The sequence below is a fragment of the Lissotriton helveticus genome, chromosome 5_1, assembly GCF_964261635.1.
Source record: "Lissotriton helveticus chromosome 5_1, aLisHel1.1, whole genome shotgun sequence".
Lineage (NCBI taxonomy): Eukaryota > Metazoa > Chordata > Amphibia > Caudata > Salamandridae > Lissotriton > Lissotriton helveticus.
Window position 1 is genome coordinate 599315927 of NC_136065.1, and position 18915 is coordinate 599334841.

Genomic DNA, 18915 nt, shown 5'->3' on the forward strand with positions numbered 1-18915 from the left:
GGTCCCCTCCGTGTGTTGACTGTGAAGGAAGACTGTTTCAACATGCCCTCGGTCATCTTCATGGCCAATGCATGGTGTCTCACATTTTTTTCCCTACAGATTGATATTTGGTCATGGTGCATCCTTTACACGTCTTGGCAACATTTCACAATACAGCCCAAGACAATGGCCTGCCTGTCAATCATCTGAGGGATTTCCTGTAGTGAGTCTGAAATGTGAGCTAGAGTAGCCCCTGTTGCACGCATGTCCTGCCTCACATCAGGCTGTTGTTGGAAAATGTCTTCCTCTCATGGCCAACATGATCATCTGCCATTTACCTCCACATGGGATGCACTCTGATATGACTGTCAGGTCCACCAGCATAGGGAGGGGTGGAAAATGAGAGACTGTGGGGAGGAAATTCATGCCTAAGGGATACCGGCTCCTCACCATGGTTGGATTGTCCTTCAGATGCTTGAGTGTAGGCCTGGGATGCACTGTCATGAAAGGAGTGTGTAGGAGAATTAATACATCGTCTTCTGATGTGACAGCTTTGAGGATGTGATAGTTGTGCTGGGTAAGGTGAACTCTATTGGCCTGTGGGCCAACAATGCACCCCATCCCATCTATGTCCGTTTCAGCTACTGGAACCTGCTCATCTTCTTTCTCCTCAACCTTGTCTTGTTGAGCAGTGCTGGCTACTCACATTGCAGCTTGGAGGAGGATCAGGTTGTCTCCTCGTATTGCCAGCCGCATCTGCTGTTAAATGGTTCATCTTCATCTAGTGATTCATTGTTCCCAGCATCTTAAAGACAGTGGTTGCAACATTTAAAGTATTTGCCTTAGTGTATCATGTACTACAACACAATAGTGTGAACAATTCTTCCTTGTATCTATATGAAGAGCTACATGTGTTTTGGTTTGTATAACCTTTCATGTGACAGGTCAGACTGTAGCATAGAGGTGTTCAATGAAGTTGTACAATGCAAAACCACACTCACCAACTCCAGGCACAGATATGTGTGGTATTGCTATCCCCCATGATGTCTGCTGCTGGACCTGGCTCCTTGATTGAATAGCAGAAGGCATGACCCTTGATTCAGCAGCTTCAGAACGAAGTGACACCTTAGTTAATGTTCAGCATGAATAATAAGTGAACGTGCAAAATAAACACAGACATCACTGATTATGTTGGGAACATATCACATATCAACATTAGGTTCTTAGAAAGAGTGGCTATATCTGCAAATCTACTTTCACAATGAATTAGTAATTATGAACTCTTTGGGAAATAATAGTTTAGAACAGTATGTGACACATGGACCTGACAGACGGATGCTAGTGAGTCTGACTGCTGCAGCTAGATGGTCTCTCGAATCCTGAATGAGGCACTTTGGATGAATGAGGCACTCCTGACAGCAGCTGTAATGAAACAAACACATCTATGTTACAATACACAGGATGATGTGTTTTATTTTTAATGTATGAATCATTAGAATACACTTTCCACACTATGCTACTTTTCTATAGATGAGACAATATAAACAATTGTGTACATACCTTATATTTCCAATTTAAATGTTGAGTCATACTTTCATTAGCCAACATGTTGTAAAGTAGTAGACTATTATGAAACATATCTGAGCATATGGAAATGGGTGACAGCAGGGATATTTGACACCCACCGCATACTGCTAACATGTCATCCAATATATTAGACTATGAGCGTATATACATTTATATGTAAGTGGCATTAGCAAGGTCTACCATCCACAAAGTGTGTGGTGCCTGTCCATTTGTCACACTTGTGCATGGAACAGAGGTCACTGTAGCATGAATTGTCTTGGCCAACATCATAGGCCTAAAGGGATACGAGAATAATTTCATTAACACTCTAATTGACACATGTTAAAACCAACATATAGTAATTAAGATCACTTGTGTGTAACACATGATGGAGTTTAAGAAAAGTATCTGTAGGTGGTCTGATAATAATATAATACGTTAGACCCACTTCTGGGCATATTTACATACCAGTTTGTACCAGTGGAAGTGGTTCATACTGCCTTCCTGCAGGTACAGTAACCTCTATCCAGTGGTGAATCTACTCTGGCTATACATAGAAATTTATGTAAGAAGTCGACAGACAAATAAAATAAATAATGATTATGTTCAACTTTTAACACAGTTACTTAATTACATTTACAATGAAAGTTTGATGTTTATTAATTCATGCACAATTTCATGTGCCAGTTACAAAACCTAATTGAAATCACCAGCAGAGATGGTCAACTGTTTCGGAAGAAATAATTGTGAGTTAAAATGTGCAGTACTTAGGATTCTGCGACTTGTAACGTGATAGGCAAAACGAAACACACAAGAATAGAATTCACCACAAATGTTTTCACACACTTGAAGTGACTTCCACAATCACATTTGTACTTCATATTAAACATTTTTTAATAAAGTCATTGGGACCGATTCTTTACACTGCAGTTTCTCATTGCTTAGATTCTGCCACGAAAGTGGAGGCTCTTAGTGAATCGAACCCATTGTTTAAACTTCACATCATACCTGACAGCACAATAAGGTTGTCAGTCACAAGCAGCCCATGCATCAGATGGGGGTGCATGGTTGAGAAGGTGTCCTTATCAAGTGGTGTGAGAAGGAGACTGGTTCCAGATCTGTATAGATCAAATATTGGACATTTTTTGGGTGTGACCTGGGGTTCCCTGGATGTTTTGGTGCCCGGTCTCGGTGGAATTTGGCACTGTGACGGAACCTGCTAGAACCTGAGACGGGGGTTGGGGGTAGTTGAGCGATTGCATCGCTTTTAGCCATTTTATTGCGTCATAGCGCGCTGATTACAAGCGCTTTTTAAACTTGTGCTGCATTGGTGTAAGTTGCGTTGATTGCTAGCGCCGGTAATATTCCCCCATCATTGCTGCTTTAATTTAATTTTGTTTTTAACTTGATTCTGCGCTGACTGCTAGCGCGTTAGTATTTCGCCACTCGCTGCCTTTACCTGTCCGTGTTTACGTGCTCTGTGCACCTTTTTCTCCTTTCATTTCCTACACCTGAGGCGGAAGCCGGGTGTTTTCTGGATCTATCGATTCCTGCTTTCGATTCCTGCTGATCCTTCTTGCATTCCTCTGTCCGGTGGCATTGTATTGCGCTACACTACTTCCTGTTCCCATACCTGTGCGGCAGACTAAGTGCCGCAGGGGCATTGTGGGACATGTAGGCTTGTAGGCTGCATATACCACCAGCAACCATCATAGGAGGAGCCAGGCACGCTGGTCGGCGGTCCAGTGGGGCGGGCTTCCTCACCTCCCCTACTCAGCTATATAATTGAGCTGAAGTTCACCCCGGGCTGTTAATACATCCCTGCCAGAACCTGAGATGGAGGTTGGGGGTAGTTGAGCGATTGCTTCACTTTTAGCCGTTTTATTGCGTCGAAGCGCGCTGATCACAAGCGCTTTTTAAACTTGTGCTGCATTGGTGTAAGCGGCGTTGATTGCTAGCGCCGGTAATATTTCCCCATCATTGCTGCTTTAATTTAATTTTGTTTTAGCTTGACTCTGCGCTGATTGCTAGCGCGTCAGTATTTCGCCACTCGCTGCCCTTACCTGTCCATGTTTACGTGCTCTGTGTACCTTTCTTTCCTTTCATTTCCCACACCTGAGGCGGAAGCCGGGTGTTTTCTGGATCTATCATCTCCTGCTATCGATTCCTGCTGATCCTTTTTGCACTCCTCTGTCCAGTGGTATTGTATTGCGCTACACTACCTCCTGTTCCCATACCTGTACGGCAGACTAAGTGCCGCAGGGGTATTGTGGGACGTGTAGGGACGTGACTTTAGGCTGCATACACCACCAGCGGCCATCATAGGAAGAGCTAGGCACGCTGGTCGGTGGTCCAGTGGGGCGGGCTTCCTCACTTCCCCTGCTCAGCTATATAACTAGAGGCTTTCTTCTCTGCGTAGCGGACGCGTTAAGCGGGCGCCTTCACCGCGCCGAAGAGTTGCCTAAGAGGAGCCAGTCCGCGCCCAGCCACGCCTATCGTGCCTATAACCAAGTTTTCTGGTAAAATGGCCAGGAATTTAATCACGTATAACTCCGCTGCTCTGCATAAGTTAATTAAGGTCCCTAACCCCAAATGCCTGCACCGCACCCGCCCCTTAGATGCCTCACGTAAGTGCGCATATTGTAATTGGAAACTACCAGGAAAAACCTTAAAAAGAATCCCCACCCACAGGACATGGAAGATGTTCCTTCTCAATTGTAGATCACTACCCAAACATCACACCGAGCTGGCCCTTCTAATAGAGGAGTACAACCCTGACGTACTCTTCCTGACGGAGACTTGGCTCCATTTAGAAGCTGATCCAGCCACTGTATGGGCAACCCCACAAGGATACACAATCAAGAGACTCGATCGTAATAAGGGTAGAGGAGGTGGTCTGGCCATCATTTACAGAGAAAGATTTAAATGCCGTCTGACACCTACAGCTATACCAGCCTGCGAATGCCTGTTGGTTTCATTAGAGCTATCTTCTACAGATTCCTTCACGGGTCTTTTGATCTACCGACCACCCGGATCGCCAGGTCAATTTACCTCAAACTTAGCAGACTTAGCTGCTAACTTAGCAATTACATCGGCTAACTTCACCCTCTTGGGTGACCTAAACCTTCATTTAGACGATCAACTTGACTCCGCAGCCAACAGCCTTCGGCTGAGCCTTCGAGCAATTGACCTGACTCAAAAGGTGTTCCTCTCGACACACGTTAAAGGTCACCTCTTGGACCACGTGTTCAGTAATCTTGATGCCCTAAAAACTGAACCCCCTATTCCTCTACCCTGGACGGATCACCACTTGTTACCCATTAACTGGGTCACTGGGAGCTCCCCCCCTGTACAAGAACCTAAAAGACACCTGGGTAGGAAGTGGTCAAAACTTCCCTCCATTAAGTGGGAATCCATGCTTTGGGCATGCGAGTTTCCGAGGTCCTCTAACCCCGATATAGCTAGTGCCAATTTTGATAATTGGATTGACAACTCTCTTGATTTAGCTCTTCCGAAGGAAGCTCTTCACTGTATAAAAAGGCAAAAAGTAGCTCCCTGGTACACCCCCAGACTGAGGAATATGAAATTATCATGCCGCAAATTAGAAAGGATCTGGAGACAAGATCTGACACAGGGAAAAAAAGGCAGATTATAGAGCCGCCATCAGACTCTATAAAACTGAAATTAAAGCAACTCAAGCCCAGTTTTATGAATCAAAAATTACTTTAGCCGCCAATGCCCCTAAGGAAATCTTTCGGATAGCGAAGTCTTTGATCACCTCCCCCCCGGAGCAAATACCACTAGATGGGGCACTTGCTCGCTGCAATAACCTAGCAACCTTCTTTTATCAAAAAATTCAGACCATTTACTCCTCTTTTATTTCCGATCTGACCACCCCGAGGCCGAGATAGTAGCAAGCCCCAATACACCCCCTTCCTGTATTCTAGAAAAATGTATCCTTATAGACCCAGTCTTGCTCGACAAAATAATCTCTAAAGTCACCTCAGGCTCCCCCAAGGACCCTGCACCGCCACAAGTCCTTACCTCGGCTATTGAGTTAATTCGCCCAGCCATTTTGGACGTTTTAAATTCCTCTATCATCTCAAGCACCGCCCCAAAGTCCTGGAAATGTGCAATGGTTAGGGCCTTACTAAAAAAAACTCATTTAGATCAGAATAATTTAGCTAACTTTTGTCCCATCTCTCTGTTGCCATGGATGAGTAAGCTGCTGGAGAAGCACATTAATAACATCCTAGTGGAACATCTTGAATCCAATGATTTGTTATGTGCCTCTCAAACTGGTTTCCGTCCTCAACATGGGACAGAGACAGCTCTATTAGCAGTGACTGAGGAGGCCAGAACAGTTTTGGACCAGGGAGGAAAAGCGGCCATCATATTACTTGATCTCAGCGCCGCGTTCGACACGGTTAACCATGCCACCTTATTACACCGTCTTAGCGGCATGGGAGTGTCGGGCTCGGCACTGTTATGGCTCACCTCCTTCCTAGAGGAACGCTTCTTCCAAGTTTTTGAAGGGGAAGCTACCTCCGCCAAACAGCCACTCAGCTGTGGGGTGCCTCAGGGCTCTGCCCTGAGCCCCACACTTTTTAATGTCTATATGAGGCCCCTTGCACAGATCGTCCATCCATTTGGCGTCCGTATTGTCACCTATGCAGACGACACTCAGCTTGTGGTATCTTTGAACAATGCTGAGGGGTCGTCTAGCACTCTGAGCCCATGCCTTGAGGCTGTCGCCAGATGGATGGAACTTTCCTGTCTCAGATTAAACGGGGAAAAGACGGAAGTCATGTTACTGGGTAATCCCTCACCTACCATCCTGACCCCCATCTGGCCTTCCTGTCTAGGTCCCCCTCCTCCCCCCAAACCCCAGATAAAGAGCCTGGGAGTTTGGCTAGACAGTTCACTTGACTTCACTGTCCAGGCTACTAAGACTTCTGCCACGTGCTTTGGACTTATGAGAATGCTCCGGAAGGTTCTCCCTCTATTGCCGTTCCAGGCGAGGAGAGTCATGGTCCAGGCCCTGATTCTCTCACGCCTGGATTACGGCAATGCCCTTTACCTTGGAGCCCCCCTTGCTACAATTACCAAACTCCAGGTTACTCAAAATTGTGCGGCCAGACTACTTTTTCAGATTCCTCGCTGGCAGTCGGCCAAACCTGCCCTGAAGAAGTTGCATTGGCTCCCGGTAGCGTCCAGGATACAATTTAAATCTATGTGCCTGGTTCAGAAGGCCCTTCGTAAGTCAGGTCCATCCATCATGCTCCCTTTGGTCACTCCATACTTCCCTTCTAGAGCTCTCCGCTCCAGTGTGCTACATCTGGCCACCACCACAAAAGTAAAAAAATGCCGCTGGGGTGGTCGCTCTTTTTCGCACAATGCTGCAAGATTGTGGAACGCTCTTCCGTTGGTCTTGAGAGAAAATAACAACCTGACAGCTTTTAGAAAGCTATTAAAAACGCATTTGTTTGCAAGAGCTTAGCGCCCTGCCCTGCCGCCTTAATGGTTCTAGTTGAAGCGCTGCGAGGCCTCAGGGTAGTTACGCGCTATATAAGTTTAATTTTCATTTCATTTCATTTCAGTTTATCAACCAGGGAGAACTCTGGTCACTTCTATCCAGGTGAAGTTCTCCTTCATCTCCTCTCATCCGGCCACTTCTTTTTGATGCCAATGATGGTCCAGGCATCTTCCCCAATGCACTGACTGCATTAGCCTCCTGCTGCCATAGGGCTGCCTTGTGTGTTCCACTTGTGAGTTATGGGGGTATACCATGCAGCTTTTTGTAGTTCTCCACCACAAATTTGACTATCATTTGGGTCTCCTCTTCTGTGAAGTTTTTCTTTCTCCTCACATTTAACATGCCAACACTTAACAGATAGACAAGAAAATGCAAGCTACAGAGCAGCCAGGTCAAGAATGTGTTTAGAAAAACCAGAGCCTTGGATGTGTGCTGCTTTTATGTGGTTTGAAGTGCATGCTTTGCAGGTGGCATTAATTGTCTGCAGGTGCATGTAATTACACTTTTCCTGCCCCAAGTGTGGAAGTTCCACTCCGAGTGAGGAACTTCTGCCGCAAGTGGGGAACCTCAGCAGGCGCAAAGATACTACTCGTAAGTCCCTTTGTGAGTACAGAAATGTAATAAAGTGTAGATTTTCCTAGTTATTATGACGGAAAGTCTTAATTTTATTAAAGACACGGAGGCGAGTATTATGCTTTCTTATCTTGCATTTATTTCCATAGCAGCCAAGATAAGTGCAAGAACTACAGTTCCCAGAGGGCCAGGCAACAACTGGGCCATGGGAATGAGAAAAAACGAGAATATAATAACCAATCAGCAGTCACCACATAGATAAGAGTACACACTGACTGCGCAGCTTCCTCTTTTCGCTGAGAGACAGTCAGATAACAATAGAAAATAAAGGAAAAATAGTCATAACCAGTAAGAACGCCAAAGTCCAGGAGCAGAAATCCTTAATCACTGGAATCCAGAGCCAAAGTCCAACGAAAGCATCTGTAGAAGGAGCTGGAAGGACCGGAGGGGAAACCCAAGCAGGAGATGAATGGAGCCTTTGAAGGGAAGATCTTCTATGATGAGGCCGGTGGTAAGGCTGGATTCGCTGTTGGGAGGGAGAACACATGTTAATAGTGTAGCGGCGGGATAATACTCGCCTCCGTGTCTTTAATAAAATTAAGACTTTCCGTCATAATAACTAGGAAAATCTACATTTTATGGCAAGACCGGAGGCTCCTATTATGCTTGTTTAAAGCACATTAATAACATCAGAAGCAACAGAATGAATAGGCTTACAGTAAAACATGCGGAAAACACTGTAATTGGACCAATCTGCTGATCTCAGAATGTCCTCTAAGCGGGAGCCAATCCAAAAGGCCTTAGAAGCCATGGCTCCTCTAGCCGAATGAGCTCCGAAAACAGAGACATCAATACCGGCAAGGGACATAACCCAGCGAACCCACCTGGCGAGGGTAGGGGAGGAAACAGGAAGATGGGGTTTACGAAAGGAAATGAGGAGTTGAGAACAAGAGGGTGTTCTGAGAGCAGCGGTCTTTTGTTCATACATTTTCAAACACTGTCCCACACAAAGTTGGGGTTGATCAGGAAAATAGGGATAAAACACCGAGTCTAAATTAGTCTTCGGGCGTCTGCGAATCTGGAACAGCACACCTGTAGGGGAAAATTGGCGAGAAGAAACATCCAAAGCCTTAACATCAGAAACCCTTTTGATAGACACCAAGCAAAGTAACATAGTCAGTTTGGCCGTTAACATTTTGAGAGACAAAGCAGAATTGGAGGGCCAACTCAAAAACAGTTTAAGCACAACAGAAACATCCCACAAAGAGGTATACTTAGCCAACGGTGGTTTAGAGCAGCGAACACCTTTGAGGAGGCGACAAATCAGAGGATGAGCGCCTACAGGTTTCCCATCAATTTGGGCATGATTGAGGGAAATGGCAGAGCGGTAGAGGTTGACAGTGCGATATGCCTTCCCAGCGCTGGCCTGGGAAGCCAAGAAATCGATAACAAGACCTAGAGGGGCTGAAAAGGAATCGAGAGACCTTTCCAGACACCAGCTTGCCCAAAGAGACCAGGCGGATTTGTAGGCTTTGGAAGTGCCTGGAGCCCAGGCTTGGTCAATAAAGTGAGCAGCCTCTTGTGAAATGAGGATGTTAGGAGGGGAAGGCCGGAAACTTTCCAAGCCGACAGAGTGAGGGAGTTGTCCAAGATCAGACTGTGACGCTCGCCTCGAGGATTGAGAAGAAGATCGTCGAAGGACGGCAGAAGTACAGGAAAATCCATCGCCAGCTCCAGAAGAACGGGGAACCAGATCTGAGCTTGCCAGAAGGGGACTATCAGTACTAGAGAAGTTTCCTGACGGCGGACTTGCGCCAGCACTCTGTTGATCATTATAAAAGGAGGAAAGGCATAGTTGAGATGACGAGACCAATCCTGGAGGAAAGCATCCGTAGATAGAGCTAGGGGGTCCGGACGCCAGCTGAAAAACTGGGGCAAATGGGAATTGAGGCGAGAAGCAAAGAGATCGATGGAAAAGGGACCCCACAGAAGAGAAAGAGAATGGAAGACGGAGGGACAAAGCCTCCAGTCGCTGGAGTCGCGCAGGAACCTCGAGTGCCAATCTGCCACTGAATTGAGGTCGCCTGGAAGATATTCAGCTGTCAAGGAGAGATGATGGGCTAGGCAATATTCCCACAGACTTTTCGCTAAGTCTGCTAGGGGCTTGGACTTGGTTCCGCCTAGATGATTTATGTAGCGAACCGCAGAAACATTGTCCATGCGTAAGAGTATGGAACAGCGGATTCTGTCTTTGGAAAGACTTTTGATCGCAAAGGAGCCAGCAAGCATCTCTAAACAATTTATGTGCAGTCTGGACTCCTCTTATGACCATGCTCCTCCAGTCGAGATTGGACCACAGCGGGCGCCCCAACCCGATAGACTGGCATCTGATTCAAAAACAAGATCTGGGGATGTGGCGAAGATAGTGCGACCATCTAAATGGTCTATCCACCATTGCAGTTCTGTGCGGGACTCTTGGTCTAGAGCGATGACGTCTGAATAAGCTAAACCTTGGCGAAGGTGTCTGATTTTCAGACGCTGGAGGGCCCGATAATGCAGGGGGCCCGGAAATATCGCTTGGATAGAAGAGGAAAGAAGACCGACAATCCTGGCCAGAGATCTGAGGGAGATGACAGAAAGGTGGAGCACAGAGGCAATCTCTGCCTTTATTTTGGAGATTTTGGAAAGAGGAAGACGTAAAGACGCCGCTATCGAGTCCACAAGGAAGCCCAGAAACTCCATGTTCTGAGAGGGAACCAGAGAAGACTTCTCGAGGTTTACAAGGAAACCCAAGTCCAGAAGAAGACATTGAGTAGTTTGGAGATCTGCAAGGAGACCCTGTTTGTCCAAATTCAGGATTAGAATATCGTCTAAGTATATTATGAGTCTGATACCCAGAGAGCGAAGAAAGGCGACCACCGGCTTCAGAAGTTTTGTGAAGCACCATGGTGCAGAAGAGAGACCAAAGGGAAGAGAGGTGAAACAATAGGTCACTCCTGACCACTGGAATTGAAGGAACTTCCAGTGAGACTGGTGGATAGGAACTGTAAGATAGGCATCTTGAAGATCCAAGCGAACCATCCAATCGTTCGGCCGAAGGGTATCCCTTAGATGAAGGATCGTCTCCATTTTGAAATGACGATACACCACAAAGTGGTTGAACCATTTTAGGTTTATGACAGTGCGTAATTTCTTGTTCTTCTTTTGGACTAGAAAAATGGAGCTTAAAAAGCCTGTAGAGTCGTAGGGAAAAGTTTGAATGGCTCGTTTCTGTAATAAGGACTTTATCTCGGTTGAGATGAGGTGTGCCATGTGTGTTGAAAACACAAGAGGAGGAGGGAAAGAGGTCTGGACAGGAGGAGAGTAAAATTCTATAAGATAGCCCTGAACGGTGTTGAGGACCCACGGGTCTATGCTTATGGATTGCCATTTTGGAAGAAACAGTTTTAACCGACCCCCAACAGGAGGGAAAGAAGAAGGGCTTACCTTGATGATTGGAGTTGTTGTTGTTGCGATAACCTTTGCGCCCTCTGCCGCGGAAACCACGTCCTCGTTGTGGATAGAACTGCGGCCTGTATTCTTGGGAGTTGTCGTAAGCACCTTTGGAGCCTTGATTGTAGGGACGGCCGGAAGAGCGACCCCTGCCTCGTCCGGCCCGTCCAAAAACCCGAGGGGCGAAAGTCTTTTTTATAGATTGTTGAGCCTTGTCAAGAGAGGCAAAGGTAGAGACAAAGCGGCTGATGTCGCGAACCAAATTCTCCCCAAAGAGGAGGCCATTTGCCTTAGAGCCAGGATCCAGAGGAGCCAGGTTAGCTAACTTGGGGTCTAACTTGATCAAAAGACCCTTACGTCTTTCGTGGGTAATGGATGCGTTGGCATTGCCCAAAAGACAAAAAGCACGTTGTACCCACATGGAGATGTCATCGGCTGAAAGCTCCGACCCATCAAGATGGGCAGACTCTGCCAAGTCAAAGATACGGGCCAAGGGACCAACAATGTCCAACATTTTGTCCTGGCATGTGGACCATGCCTTGTCAACCCCTCGTCGAGGGTCTTTACCAAATTTAGAAAAGAAGGTAAGTAGAGGTTGATCGATGGAAGGGACAAGGGTGATTTTATCAGGGAGGGCAGGTTTGGGACATTCTGATTTTAACCTGGAACGCACTGCTGCCTCTAGAGGGAGACGTAGGCGGGCAGAAATGTATTCACCAACGTGATGGGAAGGAAGCCATTCAGTTGAGTTGGGATGACGGATGGAGGACGGGTCAAACATAGGGAGACCATCCGAGTCATATATTGGATCAAAATTATAGGAATAATTTTTGGGTAATTTGGGGGGAGGGGGTCTGTGACGTCAAAGATATCGCACAAGTCGTCAGCATCAGGCATATCGTCATCAGTGTCCAAGATGGTGGAAATTACTAATTTCTTAGTAGGGGACTCTGTGTGCTTGGATTTTTGTTTTCTTTTGCCCTCTGAACCGACAAACCCCTCCTTAGCAGGATGCCTGGGAGGCACGCTGTCCTCATCCATAGGCGAGTAAGACTAGCTAACCAACGCTGACGCCTTTTTAGACTTTTGCACAGAAGCAGAGTGTTCCACCTTGCGTTTTCTGCTATCCCCCGCAGATTGGGCCAAAACCTTGGACAACATGCTGACCATAGAGTTCTCCATGTTCTTAGACATTCTTTTCATGGAGACTTCAACTGCCTGTTCGACAGAATTATTAATAAATCTGTGAAGGTCCTGCTTGAGAGACCCATTGTCCATGTTAGAGGGATTCTCCTCTGAAGAACTGTCGTGTTCCATTGTTTCAGAAATGTGGCAGGTAAGGGTTAACTCTGTGAGGAAAGAGAGGTAGGCGTGTAAGAGGGCGTGCACAGGGGTGGGCCGACTCCAGGACACGGAGCGAGGAGACTGGGAGAACGAGCTGAAGAAAAGAGAGCTCCGGAGTGCGCAGGAGCAACCGCTGTGGAAAGCAGTGGGAGACGCGGCAGAACGAGGCCCCAGACAGAAGCTCCAGAAGCGGTAAGAGTCTGCGCGAGCAGCGCGAGGACCGCGGAGCAGGGAGAAACCAAAGAGAAGGGCGGGAGGGGGTAGGGGGGGAAGGAGCCGGTAAACAGAAACCGGACCAGAATGAAAAGCGCGACTAGCGCGAACCCAGAGGCGCCAGAGCGCGAGTCGAGGCAACAGATAGATAATACAACAATATAAATTGAATTATGAAATAAAAAACAGTCAAATAACAACATTGAACTGTGAGCAAAGATAAGGGAACACTTATCTGACTGCGAGCAGCAAGAAAAGAGGAAGCTGCGCAGTCAGTGTGTACTCTTATCTATGTGGTGACTGCTGATTGGTTATTATATTCTCGTTTTTTCTCATTCCCATGGCCCAGTTGTTGCCTGGCCCTCTGGGAACTGTAGTTCTTGCACTTATCTTGGCTGATATGGAAATAAATGCAAGATAAGAAAGCATAATAGGAGCCTCAGGTCTTGCCATAAAATTGGACTTTTGGTCAAGTTAGTCTTTTGGTCTAACTTTACCTTTGTGAATTTGGCCCATAGTGCCAATTCATTTGGTGAGGTCATACTCAAAGTTAAAAATGTACTGAGTAGCATGCTAGCGCTACACTAAAAGTTCTGTTGTGCATCATTCATCAAGGGTATGCATAATTCAAATAGGTCCAAGGAGGGCCATGACCCTGTAATCAGGATACATTAAGATTGACGCATTTTAGAGAGATAGGAACTCTGGCATGTTTGTATGCCATTACAATGAATGCCTTTATCATACAGGTATTTACCATACACACTTTACCACACATACTATTATGACACACGCCTCCATCACTCATTGTTTTTAATACAATTTTTATTTTTGAAAAGGAAATATAAAGAACACAATAATCAATAAAAGTACATTAATTAAACATATTCAAAGGACTTTTCTTTTCTAATTGCGTAATGCTAAGCATCATAAAAAAGGTTTACCTTAGGATTGTGCGCACAACGCACCACTATGAAAAAAGAGCAATTTTTTCTACAAAGCTCAATTTGTACAGTCTGGCGTGGCGTTGTAGAAAAAAACTTGATGAACCTGTCCCACTGTCTCCAACCAAGATGGTGGACACACATAGTGAAGAAGTTAAAAAGCACAATTTTTAAATATTAAAATGAGGATATTAAAGGTTATTTTGTTGAAATTGTAAAAAACACTTTGAAAAAATATAAATCACATGACCATTATTTTGTGTACAGTGGTACACTGTTCTCTGAGGTGACTGCAAACACTTCTGAGAGTTGCCTATTGAGAGACTGCTAAATCTGAAAACAGTGACACCTATATTCCAGAGAAAGTAACGCTCTAATAAATAAGATACATATGAATGTAACACATAATAATACTACATTTCAGAACAAAACATATATATTTTTAAACTGTCTAAATCTATACCTGTAAAGAAAAAATTATTTTGCACAACTAAGGTGCTCGGTAGGGCTGGTGAAGCCCCGGGTCCCGGATTACGTGGCGGCCATCTTTGGTTGGGCTGTAGTTGCCACTATAAAAACGGTCGGCCATGTCTCCGCGCAGCGGATGCGGTCAGCGGACGCGCCGGGTCTGTGCTGGAGTCGTGCCAGAGTCCTGCCCGTCTGCGCCCGTCCGCGCATGGACGGGCGCTGGGGCAGGGACCCTCACCAAACGGATTACTTATTCTGGGGAGGAAATCTGTCAACTGAATGAGGGCACAATATCTCTAGACCTGGCTACACTCACTCGTGTAGAGGAATTGTCCATCCAGGCACCGCAGATAGGTAGGTCCCCAGCCCCCCCGCATACCCTAAAGCTGGTTAGTCTAAACACTAGGTCACTATGTTGTCATAGTCTTGAGATTTTCACTCTATTGCAAGGCGAAGACATTGACATCCTGACCCTGACCGAGACCTGGATGGGGGACAGCTCCCTACCAGACATCATAGCCGCCGTCCCTATAAACTATGACATCCATTGGCAGAATCGCACAGGGAACACCCGAGGGGGAGGAGTGGCAATAATATTCAAGAGACATCTAGCAGTGACCAAAATACTGGCTGAGTCAGTGGATCTGGCCGACTTGCTGGCGATAAAAATCATGTTTGATAACATGTGTGTTACAGTTCTCACAGTTTATCGCCCCCCCCCCAACGCCACCCCAGGCTTTAATGACTCCTTTATGACCTTTGTGTCTGACATGTGTTCCAGATATAGAAATGTCATAGTTACAGGAGACTTTAATTTTCACTGGGACAAAGAAAAGAAACAGCCAGCAGCTAGCTCCCTAGAGACAACCATGTCCTCCCTGGGATTTAGGCAGCTCGTAAACGCACCTACTCATACAAAAGGTCACACCCTAGATCTAATATGGACTACAGATCCCAGGGTGGTATTAGTTGGAATCCTCCCGTGTATCTGGTCAGACCATCATCTGATCTACTGTGACATCCCCCTGGATACTATACCCTTACGCCCAGCACCTAAACCCAGACTGACCCGTCAGTGGAAAAATGTGGACCAACACACACTGAACACGTCACTCAGGGGAACTGTCCAGCCGATAACACCCAATAAAGATGTAGATCAAGACTGTAAGGACATGATGGACTATTTGGCAAAAGCCATCGATCAGATAGCGCCCGAGAAACTCCAAACAAAAAATAGTGGAAAAAAGGGAGCCCCATGGTTCACACCCACTTTGAGGGATCAAAGGAAGGCTCTGCGTAATATGGAGAGAAACTGGAGGAAAAATAAGGATACAGATACCTGTGGACAATATAAGAAGGCGTTTCGCAGCTATAAAAAATCCACCCGGGAAACTAAAGCCTCATTTTATGAGACCCGAATAAATAGGGCGACCAATGTTCAAAAGGAAACGTTCAAAATCCTGAAGGAACTAACTAAAAGAGCTCAGGATGCAGAAAGCAGCATAAACTGTGATACTTTCCAGAAATACTTTCTGGATAAAGTAGACACCATTATGCTCGAAATAAAAAGTATGGGGTACGGCCCAATCGAGCAGCAGGCCACTCTAAACCCAGCTGCCAGCTGCCTATCATCATTTCCCCCTATGGACCCACTAATCCTCGAATTGCTGATGAGGAAGACAAAATCTGGTTCCCCTGCAGATCCATGCCCCCCAAGTATTTTCTGCTTGGCACGTCCTATTCTAGAGGACCATATCCTAGCCACACTAAATAAATCCTTGAGCACTGGCAGGCTCCCCACTAGCTTTAAAGAAGCTCGTGTAAGACCGCTGCTAAAGAAAGTGGGGGCAGATCCCAACGCCTTAAAAAACTATAGACCCATATCCCAGCTGCCTTTCCTGTCCAAAGTACTCGAGCAACATGTGCTAAAATCTCTGTCAAACTTCCTGGAGTTTAACCATCTACTCCATGAGAGGCAGGCAGGTTTCCGCGCACATCACAGCACCGAGCTTGTCATGCTCTCGGTGCTGGACGAGCTCAGGGGGATGGCTGACAGTAAGAGACCGAGCGCCCTGATTCTGTTAGACTTATCAGCGGCGTTCAATACTGTCAGCCATACCCTTCTGCGGGACAGGCTGGCTGGGGTTGGGATTCAGGGCTTAGCTCTTCGGTGGCTGGAATCATTCCTATCTGGGAGAACCCAGAGAATCCAGATGGGAGACAGCATATCAGGAGTGGGAGGTCTGACTTGTGGTGTCCCCCAGGGCTCAGCACTATCCCCACTCCTGTTTAACCTATATCTGCAGCCTCTGATTAAACACACTAGCAGGGATGGGCTCTCGAGTGTTCAACTATGCCGACGACACACAGCTGTTGCTGGGCATAGACGACACCGTACAAGCCCCGTCACACGCCCAGGACATACTCAGATACACAGTCCACTGGATGGCCACTAACCAGTTAAAAATCAACCCGGAAAAAACAGGTGCTGATAGTACCATCCAAGTGCTCCTCTTGGAGTGACATGTACAGGCCCCAGGAGCTGGGCCCAACTCCACAGCCAGCTGCCACAGTCAAGAGTCTTGGCATTAAGTTAGACAGTGCCCTTTCCATGACCAACCAGGTTTCTACCGTGGTTGGTACCTGCACTGGTCTTTTAAGACAGTTGCGCAAGCTAGTTCCTCTCCTCTCCCAGTCGATGCTTCGCACAGTGGTTTCTGCCACCATAGTGTCAAGACTCGACTATGGAAATGCGCTCTACTTAGGCCTGCCAAAAATGCTAATAAACAGACTTCAGGTAGTCCTAAACGATGCCGCCAGACTCATCTTTAATCTCCCGAGGAGAGCGCATGCCTCTCCATTACTAAAGAGTCTACACTGGCTGCCAATCGGGCAGAGGTCCGTCTTTAAAAGCCTCTGTATAGCCCATAAAGCCATCTATGGGCAGGCCCCGGCTTACATCAAGGGACGGATTGAGATATATAAACCGGAAAGAAACCTCAGGTCTTCAGAAGCCCAACTCCTTGTATGCCCACGTTTCAAACTGGCCACAATGGGAGGGAGATCTTTCTCGGTCCTACTACCGAACCTTTGGAACGCCCTGCCTGAGGCACTCCGTAAGGAGGGTAATCTACTCCGCTTCAGGAAAGCCCTGAAAACCAACCTTTTCAGAACAGCACTCAGCTTAGCTGGAGTCCTGCCCCTTCCCTCCTCCCTTTTTTCAGTATCCCGGTTGTTATGTTCTGTGGTCAAAAGCGCCCTGAGACCTGCAGGTGATTCGGCGCTATATAAACCCGCTATAACAATAACAATAACAATTTGTTTTATTGCTATCTCCATTCACAGTCAATTCTGGGAAGGTGCTGGCTAGTGAAGGGGGAATATTTACTATTCCTAAGTCCAGTCAGGTCATATCGGGGAAAGTGCTGGTCAGTGAAGGGGAAAATTAGTTGTTCTGACTCTGATGTGCTGTAACTAAGGGACGTGATATATACTAAATAAGATGTAACAGAAAATAAGTGAAGCATTTGAATAAATGATAAAATAGATAGGTAAATATAGGTAAGTATAAATTTCATTTTTGTTTAAACCCTTTTTATTTTTTCATGCAGCATCAATTTCACTAAAAGTAGTGTGAGAACCTGTATTCAAGTCAAATTCCTTTTTTTTGTTAAATTTTAGAGGGTTTATAACAAATCAAGAGCGCCAAAATAAATGGAAACATATTATCTTCTAAAAAACTGCAGACAGATCTTCAAAAAGCGAAAGATATATTTATGGTAACAATCTTTAAATTTCTAAGTCAATAAATCAATAACCAATGATGTAATTCCAAACCGGAGTTTAGCCAGTACTGTTTAAAAAATAAAAAGAAACAGAAGTCAACTCATCAAGTGATATTGCTCCCTAAAACATGGTGTTCAATAATTTATCATTTTCTTGCTTTCACTAGGATCACAATGAAAGAGAAGTTCATCCTCAAAAACAAATTTACAATAATCATCAACAACTCCTAAGGTGAAACTCACTCTTCAGAAACTCAACATTACAATGACCAGGTAAACATTTTGTAAAATTACTATGCATTAAAGCAATAATCAAACTTTTCATTTTCTAATAGGAAAATCCCATTCATAACCTTTTTTCCAGTGAAATATAATACATACATTAAAACATTCTAAACTACAGTTTTAAGTGATTAGCAATACTTTCTTTCTCTCTACAGGTACAATAAAGAAAACAATGAAAGATGCTGAGGGTGCCCAGCCTTCGAACCGGGGCTCGTGCGGCAAGCGTCATCGCGGATTATATTGTTTCGCACCCCAACCCAACTCATTCCGATTTGAAATAAATGAGCCACACTAGCGAAGTCACTTTCAGTAGTTTTTACTTAGCAGATACAGGGAAACACTGTTTCCCTGTATCTGACGAGTAAAAACTTCCAAAAGAGACTTCACTGGCGTGGCTCATTTATTCTGAATCTGTTGAAATGTGTTAGGGTGCGAAGCAGTCCAATAAAGGAATACGGTTTTCTTTAACAATCTTTTAAATACATATAATAATACATTTTTTTGTCTTTTTTCAGTTCTTCAAGCAATGGAAAACCAGTGTCAAGCCAACTATAAACTGTCTAAAAGGGTAAATAATCATTTAAAATAAGGTGGGTAAATGTATTGAAAGGAGAGATTAACTGAACCTTTGAGTCATTGGAGATGTGTTGGTTATTTCTCAACCTGTTGCAAATGAAGACCGGTTAGCCGTGGTGATATTGCAGAGAGAGTCACTGAGTATAGTTCAAAG

At 45.6% G+C, this 18915-nt stretch overlaps 1 protein-coding gene across 1 annotated transcript; it reads right to left on the minus strand.

Annotated features, from left to right (window-relative positions):
- Positions 1-1339: 1339 nt before the first annotated feature.
- On the minus strand, positions 1340-12463 carry LOC144752521 (uncharacterized). The gene is made up of 3 exons (XM_078640423.1): positions 12213-12463; positions 11141-12000; positions 1340-1401 (listed from the first exon to the last, which is right to left on the minus strand). Exons 1-3 carry the CDS (start codon positions 12461-12463, stop codon positions 1340-1342), a joined length of 1173 nt encoding a protein of 390 aa, XP_078496549.1.
- Positions 12464-18915: the final 6452 nt, after the last annotated feature.

Coding starts and splice junctions, on each gene's coding strand:
- LOC144752521 (XM_078640423.1), bottom strand. CDS start 12,463: ATGGAACACGACAGTTCTTCAGAGGAGAATCCCTCTAACATGGACAAT. Junction 12,001..12,212: donor AAGTCTAAAAAGGCGTCAGC/GTTGGTTAGCTA, acceptor TTGACGTCACAG/ACCCCCTCCCCCCAAATTAC. Junction 1,402..11,140: donor CAACAACTCCAATCATCAAG/GTAAGCCCTTCT, acceptor GTTTCATTACAG/CTGCTGTCAGGAGTGCCTCA.